The sequence below is a fragment of the Melospiza melodia genome, chromosome 8, assembly GCF_035770615.1.
Source record: "Melospiza melodia melodia isolate bMelMel2 chromosome 8, bMelMel2.pri, whole genome shotgun sequence".
NCBI classification, from domain to species: domain Eukaryota; kingdom Metazoa; phylum Chordata; class Aves; order Passeriformes; family Passerellidae; genus Melospiza; species Melospiza melodia.
Genome location: NC_086201.1, coordinates 25,571,588 through 25,586,026, shown reverse-complemented (window position 1 = coordinate 25,586,026; position 14,439 = coordinate 25,571,588). Strand labels below are relative to the sequence as shown.

The 14,439-nt window shown below is 40.3% G+C and overlaps 1 protein-coding gene across 7 annotated transcripts in view; it reads right to left on the bottom strand.

Moving 5' to 3' along the window:
* Positions 1 to 13,223, bottom strand: part of ADAM23 (ADAM metallopeptidase domain 23) — a 66,108-nt gene extending 52,885 nt beyond the window's left edge. For all 7 annotated transcript variants that reach the window (XR_010028592.1, XM_063162343.1, XM_063162342.1 and 4 more), the window contains exons 1-3: positions 13,036 to 13,223; positions 11,791 to 12,017; positions 2,699 to 2,775 (exon numbers count right to left, since the gene is read on the bottom strand). Coding sequence is in view for 6 of the 7 variants with exons in the window: in XM_063162343.1 (XP_063018413.1) it covers positions 2,699 to 2,775; positions 11,791 to 12,017; positions 13,036 to 13,186 (455 nt within the window). In the remaining variant the exon portion in view is untranslated. The remainder of the gene's footprint in view (positions 1 to 2,698; positions 2,776 to 11,790; positions 12,018 to 13,035) is intronic.
* Positions 13,224 to 14,439: the final 1,216 nt, after the last annotated feature.

Genomic DNA, 14,439 nt, shown 5'->3' with positions numbered 1-14,439 from the left:
TTACAGTTTTAAAGTATTAGGTCCAGTCAGAAGCTAGCACAGGTTTTTGAAGTCATTTTCTGGAGCAGAACCAGCTAAAGAGTCAAATGTTTATGAGACAAAAACCAGTAAAGAAGCTAGGAGAAAAACTAAGGCATAAAGAGGTAAGCAGTAGGGATATCAGTAAGGCATCCGAACACCCTGTGCCTTATATACAGGCAGTAAGAACATTCCTGATATCACAAGAGCAGAACTTCTTCAGCTAAGGTGCACAGCAAATTCATTCCCTCTCTCTTTTTGAAGTGATAGGCACTGCATTTTTTGATTGCTGAGAAAGCAGCCACAATTAGAAAAAATCTGTAACTTACTTATGAACCATTTGTTGTTAAAAATAAGCAAGGACAAACAGCAGGACTGGAGAAGGGGTAACATTGCCAAGATATGGGGAATGTCAATGGGCTTGTGATTTTACTTGGATAATAGCCATCCACCAGGAGACTCAGGAAATGCAACAAAACCCAAATCCTAATGAACAGGAGATAAGAGTTCTGGTCTTCATTATTGTCCCTGTTAGGCCACTGACCACTAGGCCATGGAAGAAGCCACTCAAGCACGGTCTTGAAGAGGCTCAGCCAGAAATTTAGAACAGATAAGAAGTGGTAAACAACATAATTTGTCTCCTGGGAAGGAACAAACTTATCTCAGGATGTCTGCCCAGACTTGTGGACATGTGCAATCATTTTTATGGAACATTCAGGGAATGTGCCAAGGGTAGGAAAGGTGAACCAGGACATAGCCTATGGAAAATAGAGAGGAGGTGGCCTAAAAAGGAGTCACTAGTGTAAGCTGCAAGACAGCTTGCTTGGCACAGCCCTGCACCTGATCACTGCTGTCTGTCCTATGATAAGTCCTACTTGTAACACCCCCTTTGTGACCTTGCTCTCTATTCTGCATAGGTGTGATCTGCAAGGAAACTGGAGAGTCAGTCAACAGCTATAGGGAGATCTGTATCTGGAAAGCCTAAGGCCTAAGACAGTGACCACATAAGAGACCTCACGCCTAGGCACCAATACTGAATGAACCTAAAGCCTGTGTTAACGTTTGTGTCAGTGAATGCTGCCCTGCCCCTGAATCAGAAGGGGGCTGGAGTACCTTTCACCAGCAAACTTTCAATTCTCATCAGCTGTGGAAGAACCTTATGAGCCTGTTTTCTTCTCCTAAGTGCTGTCAGCATGTTTACATGGTGCCAGTAAAGGCAATGGTTTTTCTTTGTCACTGTCTGTGTTCCCAGCCATAGCCCACACACACTGCCATCTTGGTAATGTGTGCTCACACTCACTGCTTGCTGGATGTGCAGACAGGAGCAGTGAAAGCACACCAAGAGGAGGAATTCCCTGTAGTTTAGAGGGCACTAAATATTGGTTCCCTGTACTAGTATGTCATGATTATCCATTGGAATTACTATGCACAGGTCCAACCCTCATAAAACAACAGTCTTGCAATTACACTATAATTTTTCCAGAGCCTAGAGAACATCCAGTTATCTTCAAGCTTCTTTTGTCCTTCAATTGTGTGACATTCCCATAATTCATCTTTTGCCAGACACTCAAGACCTCACATAACATTTTGAAAGAAAAAAATGCAAGAGCAACCTAACTTCAAAATTATGCATGGATGAAGGAAAATGTTTCCAGCTCACCTTTACAGCAAAAATCTGATAATTAGCAGCCAAGAAGCCAAATACACAAATATAAGTTCTGCAAATTTTCTAAAGCAGTAACTTGCTGCTTTTAAAAGCTATTAGATTTACTAAGTTCGTGTCTTTATCCCTAACAAAACTTCCCTTATACGACAGTTTAAGACCAAAAAAAGACCTCATATGAACCTCAAGAACAGAGGAATGCTTTTTAAAATCAATATGCAATTGTTTCTGTAAATTTGTTTCTCCTTTTTTAAGCATGCTCAGTCTCAAGGGACATAGAAGGGGCAAATGCACTTTTGAGCATTACATTTTACCTGTCCAATATTTAGTATGAATTTTATACTTCTACTTTATTCTTAAACTTTCAACATCCACAAAAAAAGGTCATTACAATTTTTAGAAAACCATAGTTCCACACCTTCAGGGGTGATATAAAAGCATGTGGGATACACACAACTAAACCACCACTGCCCTGTATTATAAGTCAGCTCTTCTAGACCAAAGAATTATGTAGAATTGTCTGTCTTACAGCAAACAGACTCGAGCTGCACCTTTCAGCACAGCCACACCATTAAGAGTCCCATTTCATTAGGAACTTCATGACTGTAGTGACAATACATGATTTCCACATCACTAAAGATCAGCTATTCATACAAGTATTTACAGTATTTCTGCACACTGACTTGAGCAACTAAAACATCTCATGATAATTCATCAATTAGTTTTAAAAAAAGCACAAGAAAATCCACATTTTGCAAACACTACGAGTACTGGCATTTCTCCATCTATCACAATTTATTTTACCATGAACAATAAAATGTTAAGGGTATCTACTTTATGGGTGTCAGCAAGTGCTACTGATATTTTACATAAAAAATGTTAAATGCTGTTTTGTATTAATAAACTTGGATAACAGCATCTTTTTCCAACAGATCTTGGAATGTTGCATGCCCTGACCTTGTACCACAAGATGATAATAAGAGCAGGAGTGAAAGCAACCTCAAATCATGCACTTACTTATTCAGTGTGAGGTCAAGGATGAATTTAGAGCCAAAGGCCTCAATCTGGAAACTCGCCTGGGCCAGATGTACAGCCTGTAAACAGAAACACACAGTTCTCAAAATATTCACTGAGTTTTAGATACAAAACAAACGTGACTGTGCAAAACAAAGTTATGGAAAACATGCTTATTTTGATGAATCTCATGGGCATATGAAAACTTTTGCCCTTGTATCAAATTCTCATTCAAAAGGATTTCCTCTTTAGAAGGAAGCAAATGGTACCTGAAAAGCGTACTCTGAAATACACACTCATCCCTCACAAAATGGAAAGGAAAAAAAAAAGTTTCACACAAATGTCTATATTTTGCCATAACCAGATGGCTGTGTAACATAAGCAATGTAGTATACTGTTCTTTTAATTTAGTTATTGCAATCATTCCCTTTAAAAGGTTGAAAGAACTAAAGCATTTGTAATACACACTTTCAAATATGAAAATCATGGCAAGGTTCCTATTACATATTATGAAAAACTCCTTCAAAGTAATCCCTTCCCAATTAATGGCTTTGTACTTGGCACTGAAGCTAAATCAGTATAAAGAATACTGATGCTGGTCAACACACAACAGATCAACATTAGCTTGTCTTGCACAGGGAGTTAAGTTTAACTTCAGGATATTTAGTTCTTGTCAGGTAAATTGTATTCCTTATTTTTCTCTATACTGTAATAATTGTAGCCAAAGACATTTAAAACATGCTTATCTGTTTCTAGAAAAATGGGGAAATGATAAGAGATGATCCAAGAATTCCATTTTGTGAAGAGCTGTTCTAGCAGGGTTGAAGAGATTACATCTGAATTTCACAGTATCTTTCCTGATAACATTCTAATAAAATCATGCTCACTTATACACTAATTTGAAACAGTATAAATAATTACACAAAGCTGGAATATTATGACTAAGCCCGTTAGTTAAAAGACAAAAAAAACCCTATTTTTTATTAAACACCACAATTAACCCTCAGGTATGTCACAGAAAATATATCAAGTTCTAGCTAGTTTACAGCACAACTTAAATAGTATGAAGGTTAGCTTTTATGGTTAGTTCTGTTCTCTTTTGGAAATTTCTCCACAAAGGAAAAGGCCTTTATGTTTCTCTTCCATTCTTGCACTACACAAAGCAGCACCGATTTTAATCTTCCTTCTCAGCAAAGTTATTAATCCTCTTTCAGAAAATTCTTCAATATAATTTTTTTAAATTGCTATTGTGACTAAAATCAGCTGTGACATTTCCTGTAATACTTTATCATTCTTTGCTGCCAGAATTATAATTTCCCTTTCAATAGGGTCACAGAGCTTTGTTGTCAAGCTTCTTTTTTAAAAACAAAAGTCATGTACAAATATTTTAAGTACCTTTTAATGCCATTAAACAATCTTAGCTAAAGCCTGGTTTTGTTCATTAAAAAATACAATTACTCTAAACAAGAATTAAAAAAATAATATTCCCAGCTGATATCTAAAATCACATAGAAGCAAACCGCTACTAAGCTTTCTCTCTGTTCTATTTTTTGTTAAATGTATATTGTTGTCTCACCAGTTCAGCAATTTGCTAGCACTGGCCTGGCAGATCTGAGTTTACAGCTGCTCTGAATCAGCAGAGCAAAACAGTTTAAGTATAAGCACAAACAGGTGGCATGCTCAGAAAGACTCTGCTGGCATATACATTAAAAAAAAAAGGGAATGTCAGGTTAAATACATGCCTAGTGGGAAAGACTTTTCAACCCCAAATCCACTTTTTTTTACAGATGAAATAAAGGAAAACGTATCACAAGGAGCTTTCCAAGCCCTGTTCATGACAAAAACTTTATTATGTTTTCAAAACACACATGTATTTTTTTTTAAAGCATGAAAATTTGTTACAAGAAAAGGGCCGCGATTAGTTTTGTGCCATAAGGATTCCACTTCAGAGATACACAAGCTACTGCTTGGAATCTCCTCCATATGTAACATTTACCTAAAAAGATGTGTTCTCATATATATGCCACAAACAACATTTCAACGTTAAATATCTGCAAAATTTACAACAGCATGAACTATTCCATTAAGATAATTCTGGAACATGAGAAATCTCTCCCTAGGCATCAGCTGCTGATTTCAGTGACAGCTACATGGATGACTAGTCTGACCTGCTACAGCTTTCCTGTTGTCCAACCAAGACTGTTCAATGATATCTGTGTATCACCCTTCAAGCTTCTAAGCCATGAAGCATGTATTCTTTATCTTTCTGCAATTTCAAATTATTAAAAGTAATTTTATTCTTGGTCTGCAATATCATAAAACCCCTTCCTCTTGTAGAATTACATGTAGCAGCACTGCTATTTCTGAAAACATTTCTGTGTATAAAAACACTACTTGCTATCTATTAGTGTGACTCACTAGCAGATGCAGCCTGTACACAAAAGCAATTGCTGCAAAGCAGCTGACACTAATTTGATGACCTGCAGCAGGGCATGTTCACCAAACTCAGCTGAAACCATGGGTTACAAAAAGATTTTAAATCCCTGCAGTTTAGCAAAAGAACTGTTTTGAATTCAGGTGAATGCAATACACTGCTGCTACAGCAAACACAGATTCTCTTAATTCAGTTTAACAACAGATAACCACTCCCAAAAGCCCTAAAGCAGCTGAAGGTAATGAGAATAAGTATCTAATCCTGAAACATTATTTTCCTGAAATAAGTTGGCAGAGAAAGCGAATTATAATCAGGTGTTTTAAGCATTACAACCATCATGTGCCATAATGATAGGAGGAAAGATTTCAGAAAAGTATCTGCAATTCTGTTATCCACCTTATAATTTCACTGTATTCTCTCATCAACTACTGTGTAATACAAATACCTGAAGTATAATCTGAAATACAGTGTTCTTCTCATTGCCAAAGAAATATAAATTCAAACAAGAATATAATGTTGATCAGCACGTATTTTGAAGAATATACATCTTTTCACAGGAAGAATATGAAACATCATCCTCTTGTACAGCTTGTGCACATGCAAATGCTCAAACCTGCAAAAGTATTCTTTATTTACATAAGGAGGAGACCAAGTTCCTTTGTCTGTGTTTGCTTATCATCTAAAAACCTCTGCAGAGGTTCCTGCTTTGACAGCTATAGCCTATTCCAATGGCAAAGCTCCAAAATTATACAAAATTTTTCTTCAGCAAAGACTTACTGCTGATGTACAGCAATGTGGGATGAAGAAAGGTCTAAGTCTCTCAAATTCTTCCTGTCCTCATACCCAAATTTTACAGGAAAAAAACAAAAAAAGCCTTTTTTTCCCCCTGCTCTGGGAGCTCAAATTACTGGTAAAATCATTGTAATAAGAGATTCTTCATACTAGGGACATTCTAAGAGTGGTATAGCTGCTGTTGCAAAGTAGTAGCTCTCAGGGTTTTTTCCAAGCTAAAAATCTGTATGTATAAAGAATTCCAGTTTCTTTCAAATCAGTCATGTATGTTTCAATATAAAAATGGCTGTAACAGGAATCTCAGTTCTACTGATCTACGTCACAATTTGAATCCTTTCATTGTTTTCGTTATCATATGTGGGCATCCTTTCTCGATAATTCGCTTTTTTTCAGATTTTCAGGAAATTTACAATCATCATCACCAAAAATAAACTACTACATTAGTTTTACTTTCTTCACAGTAAAATGATGCCCAATTCAATAATGTGTTATCCCTTCAAAAATACTAAGTTCCATCACAAGTCTTTAAACAAAATTAGCAGCCTTATTTAACTGACTAATGGTAGCTATGAGTTTTTTGCTATATTCATGCAGATACAATCTCCAAAGGACAAGCTCATTGCTTTTAGAAATCTATTTTTTCATACAATTCTGCTGACTAAAATAATGGCCAAAAGCTACCTCTCCAAGTTTAGAAGCTGAGCAAGAGGTTTCATCATTCTCATTATGGATGGAAATAGAAATGTAAGTCAGATTTAGATGGATTTTACACCATCAAAACAGTTTTTTGCTCTAGACCTCCATTCTAATAATAGCCTTCGTTTTGTCACAAGTCAACATGACTTAGTACGTATTAGTTTATAATTCTGCTTTCAGCTTGTTACCCTATCCTCAGACCCCACAGAGAAACCATTCCCTCTTCTAGCATTTGGTTACATTCCACTGTGTGGCACATCCACCAAAACAACCTTCCCCTACTCCCTGGAAATAAAGCATTTCATATTGAAACAGAATATATAAATGTGCCAGCAGCATGTAAAAACTGATGTTTAAAACATACACCATTTCTGTATGTTTTAAACATACAGAAGAAAAATCATCAAAAGAAAACCTCTTGTTGATGATTCCTCTCTGGACTTTAACAACAGAGGAGTTACTTTGATGCACTTGAACCCCAAGCCTTAAAGACTCTTCTTTGACAGAAAGGTTATGGGCATGTGAAAAAAGACCTCTGGAAGCAATCCTGCTGTTGTGTATCTAAACCCCAGGGGCCAGAACTCACCCTTCTCTGCCACCATGGCAATACTTAGACACCCTTCTGTAGTAACATTGGCCTCCAAAGCCATATCTTCCCCCTGAGGATTTTTTTGTAAGGCCCTACAAAGTAGTGCATCCCTCTCCTGGGCCACCTTCCTGCAGTACTCAGCCTCCCACAAATGCTAGAAAACCTATAAACTTAATTTATTTCTATTTCAGAACAAGGCATAGATAGTACAAGTGTTGTCCCACCTAAAACTTAGGAGATTAAACCTTTCATAGGTTATTCTGTGAAGCTCCTGAAAGAATCCAGAAATACGTTAAATAAAAGGATTTAAGAAGCTGTAGAAATAACATGACCTGCATTTCAGCTAAGAAACACAGAAAGATCTAAATCTAGTTGAAGTTGGCATAAGGAAAATCTGCTTGGAGAAACAAAAGGCAGGAAGACCAATTTCAATCCTCCTCTTAGTAACTACTGAAGACACAGAGTCAAGATAAGCCTTTTGCATTAATATAAATTCAATATAGAATAGAAAAAAATAAAAAGTACACACAATCTTCCATTTACAAGTAGTGCAAACTGAAGCTGCACCACAGAAAGATCAGGGAAAAAGAAAGAAAAGACAAAGCCAGCTGAAATACCACAAAGATTCTTCAACAACAAAAAAAAAACAAAAACAAAAAAAAAAACCTGCTTTTTTTCCAATACTGCTTCCTTTTAAATAGAAAAGAGTCGTTTTCCTTCATCTAAAGGATGTTTTCCAGCTCAAGTTTCATATGCTAAAATTACATAGAGGACTGAGACAGTACTGTATCTCAACCTTTAAAGCAAGGCAACATAGCAGAAATTATTGCATCCACCTGGCAGGAGTATGTTCTTAATGTAAATGACAAACACCTGACCTGATCAGAAACACCTGGAGTTCCACCCCATGAAAAATAGCTCAAAACAGATCAAACTCTTTTAGGGAAGGGGGAAATATCGTCATAGTCAAAAGTACTCTTCCTTATTTTTTCCTCTTTAGGATCTGCAAAACAGCTTTCCTAACACCTCTCTCCTTCCCAAAAATCACATTAACAGCTTATAATTACGCATGAAGAGAAGGCTTCTTTACAGCTCCTGAAAACTTCTGATTCAGAAACTCTCCAGCAGATACAGTCAGCCTCCATATGAATCCACTTTGAGTTATTTTCCACTCAAAATTTGCTAAGATTGCCCTGGGCTCTGTTTCTCCAGCAATCCTATTATCTTCAAACACCTTGCATTGCAGGATTTTTCCTTCTGCTGGCCACTATAAGGACTTGCTCCTAGCTTTTTGTGACAAGCTGTGCCCCGTGCAGTCTTCCTGCTAGCTCCTAAAATCTTGTTTATGTAGCCTGTGAAAATGAACCAAAGCAGTCATCCAGTTCAATAAAGAGATTAACAGTTCCTTCAAAATCCTACCTCCACCTGCAGAAGCTTAAAAAGACCACAGGTGACTCAGACCTCTTCATCAATTTTATGGATTCCTGTGAGCTTCTTCAGTGTGTTTTTATAAATAGATGTTCGTTTTCGAGCATTTTGCACTAAAAATAACTTCAGAAGAACTCAAAACCAGCTAGCCTTAATTTGACTATGAGGAAACAGGTACACAGAATTCAGAGTTTTCAAGCATCAAGTATTTAAAATCTGCTTTTTTAAGAGCACAAAGCTAAAATAAAGTATATACTAGAACTCTGCCCCCTTGGAGATAGTTCACTTTGTCAAAACTATGGTGAACATTTCTTTCTTTCAGCAGTGATTAAAAGCTTTTTCCAGGAAGGAGGAATGCAAGAGGGTCTTGATGACAAACACCTCCTCAATATGATGACATTTCACCAAAAGGGGATACAGAAAATCAGTACTAAGAAAGTAACTTATTATTTATGGGGGTTTTGTTCTCTGCTACACTGTTTGCAGTGTTTAATTTCTACCAACGTTTCATGAAGAACGAACATCACAGACCCTTACTTTTGGGACATGATTTTTAAAGAATACTTTAATCAATTTTATATAATTATATTTCCCCAACTTCTCCAATCTCTTTCTTTCCATATGCACATCATTTCTTCTAGTCTCACCCTCTCCTTATAGTGACTCAGCATTTCTGAGGCATTCAGGCCTAATCCCACACATAGGCCATATTATTCTGACCACTGTACAGAAGTTCCACAGAAAGGAGTCTACTGAATATTATCAATAGTTAGGGACTGTTTCCACATCATATCCCTATAAATGGCATATTAAGGTTGACAAGAAAATAGAGGTTAAAATGTATAGACCCAAGAACAGTGAAAGAACAACAAAAACATTTTTTCCTCAAAATTTTCCACTCTATACATATAAAAGGCTGTCTTAACTTTTTTCACATTATTAAAAAAATCCTAATGTGCAGATGTCTTTCTTTACCTAACTATATTTTGTTATTTAATAGTTATTTACCTAACTACTTCTCTTAATTACCAATAAGAGACATCAAAATCCCACAGGTAGGATTTATTACCATATATATCTTATATACCTTTATATTACCACATATACCTTTATATTACCATATATATCTTATATACCTCATATGTATCTTTATTACCATATATATTTTTTAAATTTGGAAAGGATAAAAGCCAGTATTGAAAAGAATCCCCCCCCAAGTGAAAGCCAACTCCTGGATATCTTTCACAATCAATTGCATTGTTTTGTTTATGGGTTGTTGTTTGGGTTTTCTTTTTACAACTTCCAGACTTCCCCCTGCCTTGATTATTGCTCTACAGAGAAGATCATAGCAAATCTTAAACAGAAGAAAATAATATAATACCAAGGAAATGCACAAGATGCAAGTTGGGGTGAAGGTGTCAGGTACAATGACCAGAAGCAAGACATACAAAAATCCAGCCAGACAACATAATCCACTCTTTTCTTCAATTAAATATAAACAGTAAATATAAAACAATCGAAATTTCATGCCAGAAGAATGAAGTTGACATAATGGCACTCTCCATGAAGGCCCAGGACTGAGGAACCCTTCTGTGGGGAAAACTGCAGCATTAGCATTCCCTGTGCTTAAAAGGGACACAGTGAGTAGAAAGAAGATCCACTTTACACAACAGTCAGCAGCAAGCATGCCCAAGGAAATCAATACCAATTCTGTCAGCACTGATTTCTGCAGAGCTTTACTCCAATGTGTAGGTACAAGGTAGGGCAGAGGAAGAACAGCAATGTTCTGGTGGGCAGTGCTGGGTAAGCACAGAGATTGGTGCACATTGTCCCCAATGGATTTCAAACCAACATACAGCAACGTGGAAGAAGCATTATTCCCAAAAGCAAGTCTGCAAGCACTTTTAAATCCCTTTCTTCCCAAGAGGGGAACAGCAAACCTTAGTGTTTTAAGTGTATTTAAAAGAGTGGAGTCACTTGAAAGAATATTAGTTGTGAATGTAGTGTTCTCTTAAGTAGCTCCAGTTTCCAACAAAAAGCTTTTCTGTGCCAACCATAACACATTCATGTATTGAGATGCATCCAAAGGCACACACCAGTATCCATGTTCAATAAGCTAGGAAGCATATTCTTCCTGTTAAAAAATAAAAATTATACAGGTACCTCAACCTTTTTTTTCAAAGATTATTCAGTGCCTTCTTATTAACTCCACATCTGAAATGGCACATAATCAATATCAGCATAAGGACATATAACATGTATTAAATTCACTGTGTAAAATTTCAAGAGAAATGCTATTCAATAGGTAGGAACTCCATTATAGTTAAGTCCTCCAGTAATATCATATACACTGACTTGTTTTGTTGTCTCTTCCCTACCTCTTTATATTCAAACCATCTTTACCTTCACTTTACCTTTTACCCTGTAGGAAGAAATAAATTTTTTAAATAAAGATTTATAAAAATGGGATGAAATTAATTTATAGGGTACTAAGTGATATTGTTTAGACAGTTTTATTTCTTTACAAAGTTATTCCCAAAACCAAAGTTCATTCAACTCCATATAATTTCAGGAGGAAAAAAACCCCAAAAAACTTACTAGGTGCATCCATACAAAATGTAATACTGGATCTTGCCATAAAATATGAGGAATGCAGGTACTGTTTGACAAAAAATGGTAACATTTACAGTGGTCTTCACTGGCCATGCAGTGGCAGGAAATGAACGCTGCATTTATTAGGTAGTGCACAGCACACTCAAAGCTAATTCATGCTGCAAGTTCAGGATTCCAAAGAAGCTCCCTATGCAGGTACTTCTGCAGTCTAGAGCTATTTTGGAAGAAACATTTTGTTGATGGTGGTGTACCAAAAGTGAAGACACCAGAATCTATACTGATTAGTCAAGTCAACCTCACATAATTCTCATTTGTTTTATCTACAGTTCAGGTTCTGAACCATTCTGGAATTCAAAATAATTATCTTTAAGTTAACACAAGGGAAATTACATTCTTGTTTAATTACATGTACTCCTTTAATTCCTAAAAAATGTGGTAGGGACCACCATTAAGTCTTGAATATATACAGATCAAAACAAATATAGTTTCACATCACATATCACTGTTTTGAAAATTCTGCAGATGAGCCTCTTTTTACCCTACCTTGTCATGTTTCTGCTGGTGCCTTGCCCTGGTATCCAGGATATGGTAAGGGGTCTCAGAGTCTCTGTTGATGTAATAGATTAGTCTTGAAGGCAGTGTGATTTCCTTCTGGATTGCATTGCTGTAGCTGTTATTTTTACTGTTACTGCTGTTACTCTGTTGAAATGTACTCTCTTCATCTGCCAGTACTTCCTCTATACCGCTTGCTGTTTCATTCCAGTGCAGGCCTGGGGAAGAAAGAGATGCCAGCCATAAATTCCATGGCAGAATGTGTTTATTTCCATGAAAAAGCTACATATTTGCTTGCAGTTTTCTAACATTTTACTAATTACTCAAGCAAACAAAAAGATAGCTTACTCACTGAGCTAGATTTGATTCATTTTTTTACATATAAAATGGTTTCAGAAAGAACATTATTTATTTAATTGCATTAATCTACATTTTCATATGCGTAGATTATAAATATTTTAATACCTCTCAACCTTCAGGAGGAAAAAATCCTCAACTTAATGGATATATAGTTACCCCCTACATCCTCTTGCATAGCTAAATTCTTTCACAAAAAAAAATCTACAAAAAGCTAAGAATACTCCCAGTGTTGCTAACATACACTGAATTCAGAGTCCATGTGCACTGAATGCTAAACTTCCTATTATGTAAAGGGAATTGATTTCTACTTCTTTTAACTTTGACAAGAGCCCTTTTCGTCAGTAGCAGCTTTTGAAAAGAAATCCTGTATCTTTCTTCATTAAAATTTCAACACAGTCAATCAACGCGATGTAACAACACAACAATATTACAAGGTAACGGCAATGTACCAACAATAATAACATGATGCACAAACAGACTGCATTCAGAGCATTCCACATGCCACCTATATGCAACCAAGCGCAAATAAACAACAAAGCACACCCGAAAACCCGACCCCATGCAGACAAATTAGCAGATCGCCGTCCACATGCACCGTGACACATCCAAAGCCCACCGGAGCTTTTTGTGTCGCATCCCTCACGGGCAGCATCCCTACACAACACACTGCAGCACCGGCACCGCACGTCCCTCTCTTTTGTGAAAGCAAGCAAGCAAGGAAACCTTAACTGAGCCCCGGGTTACACATGCCGACACAGACACGTACACAAAGCTGGGAGAGGGAAGGGAGGAAGGAATGGTTGAAGGGAAATTGATGTTGCCGGGGTTCATCGCGGGGGACACCTCAGGCACCGCACCGCACCCCGCCATACCCACCGGCGGCTGCAGCCGCGCGGGCCCGGGGGACACAGGAGCCATGGAGGAGCAGGAGCAGCGAGACGAGGCGGCCGAGGAGCGGCAGGAGCGCGGGGCGGCGGCGGCCGCCGCAGCCAGGCTGCCGCAGGGAGTTGCTGCCGGGCGGCTTCATGGCTCATAGCGCCCCGGGGCGGGGGGGCAGCGCGGCACAGCCCTCACGGCCGGCGGGCTGTGCCCGGGGCACGCGGGCGGAGCGGCGCGGGCGGGTCCCCGCAGCAGCACCGCCCGTGCGGCTCCTGCCGCCGCCGCCGCCGCCGCGGACACAGCGGCACCTCAGCGCGGGGGCGGGCGGGTCCCCGCAGCGGCACCGCCCGTGCGGCTCCTGCCGCCGCCGTGAGGGACACACCGGCACCGCCTCGACACCTCAGCGCCAGCGCGGGCGGGCGGCGGCGCGCGCGCACCTTCGGCGCCCGCCCCCGGCCGCGCGGCCCCGCGCACGCGCGCTGGTGGCGGGCCGGGCCGGGCGGGGCAGCGGCCGCTGTCCGATGTGCTGCCCGCGGGCACCGGCCGGACGCCGCTCCCGCGGCTCCCCCGTCACCCCCGCGCCCCGCCGGTCGCGGGTGCCGCCGCCCGCTGTGCAGCCGAGAGTGAGGTGCTGCCTGCCGGCAGGGTGAGCGCCGCCAGCTGCGCGCAGAGCCGCCCCGGGCCGGGGCGGCGGGGCGCGGCCGAGCGGGCTGAAGCGGCAGCTGGGAGCGGGTGCGCGGCTGCCCGAGGCGTAGCCCTCAGACCTCTCCCCTGACTTGGGCACAGCTGCAGACAGCTGGGTTTGGGAGCTGTTTTAAAGAACTTTCACGCAGGGTGAAATTGCTTTGAAATGCATCAGCCCTGAGCGAAGTTCAGAGGAGTCTCCGGAGGCACTGACCAGCAGCAGGGGCAGCTTTGTTCTCCTGAGAGCAGGGGCAGGGCTGGAAGCGGAGGCAGTTCAGAGCAGGCAGTCCCCAGCTACTGCAGAGGGATGCACCAGCAGCCCCTGCTCCACGTGTTGTGCGGAGCTTCGGGCTCCCCCTCGCCTCCCTCCCAACGCCTCCGGCTCTCAGCTCTGCTCCTTGCATCCCCCCGGCGTTCTCTTCGGTCCCTGGGCCCCGCTCATCCTCACTGACTGCCGCTAAATAACCCCTGCAATGAAGGCGGGGGAGGTGAGGACCAAATGCTGCCAAAAAAGTGCGCAGATATTACAAGGAAAATGGATACGTGCACAATAAACCGAGAGGAGGACTGCAGGGAGGTGCGTGGTCAGATTCTGACCTGGTGCAAATCCACTCTGCGGTGCTGCGTTCAGCAGCAGGCAGTCTGGACTGCAAGCACAAGGACTGGTGCACTTCTGTGCAGTGAATAGCATCTCTCATAGTTCCAGTCCAGCGTGCC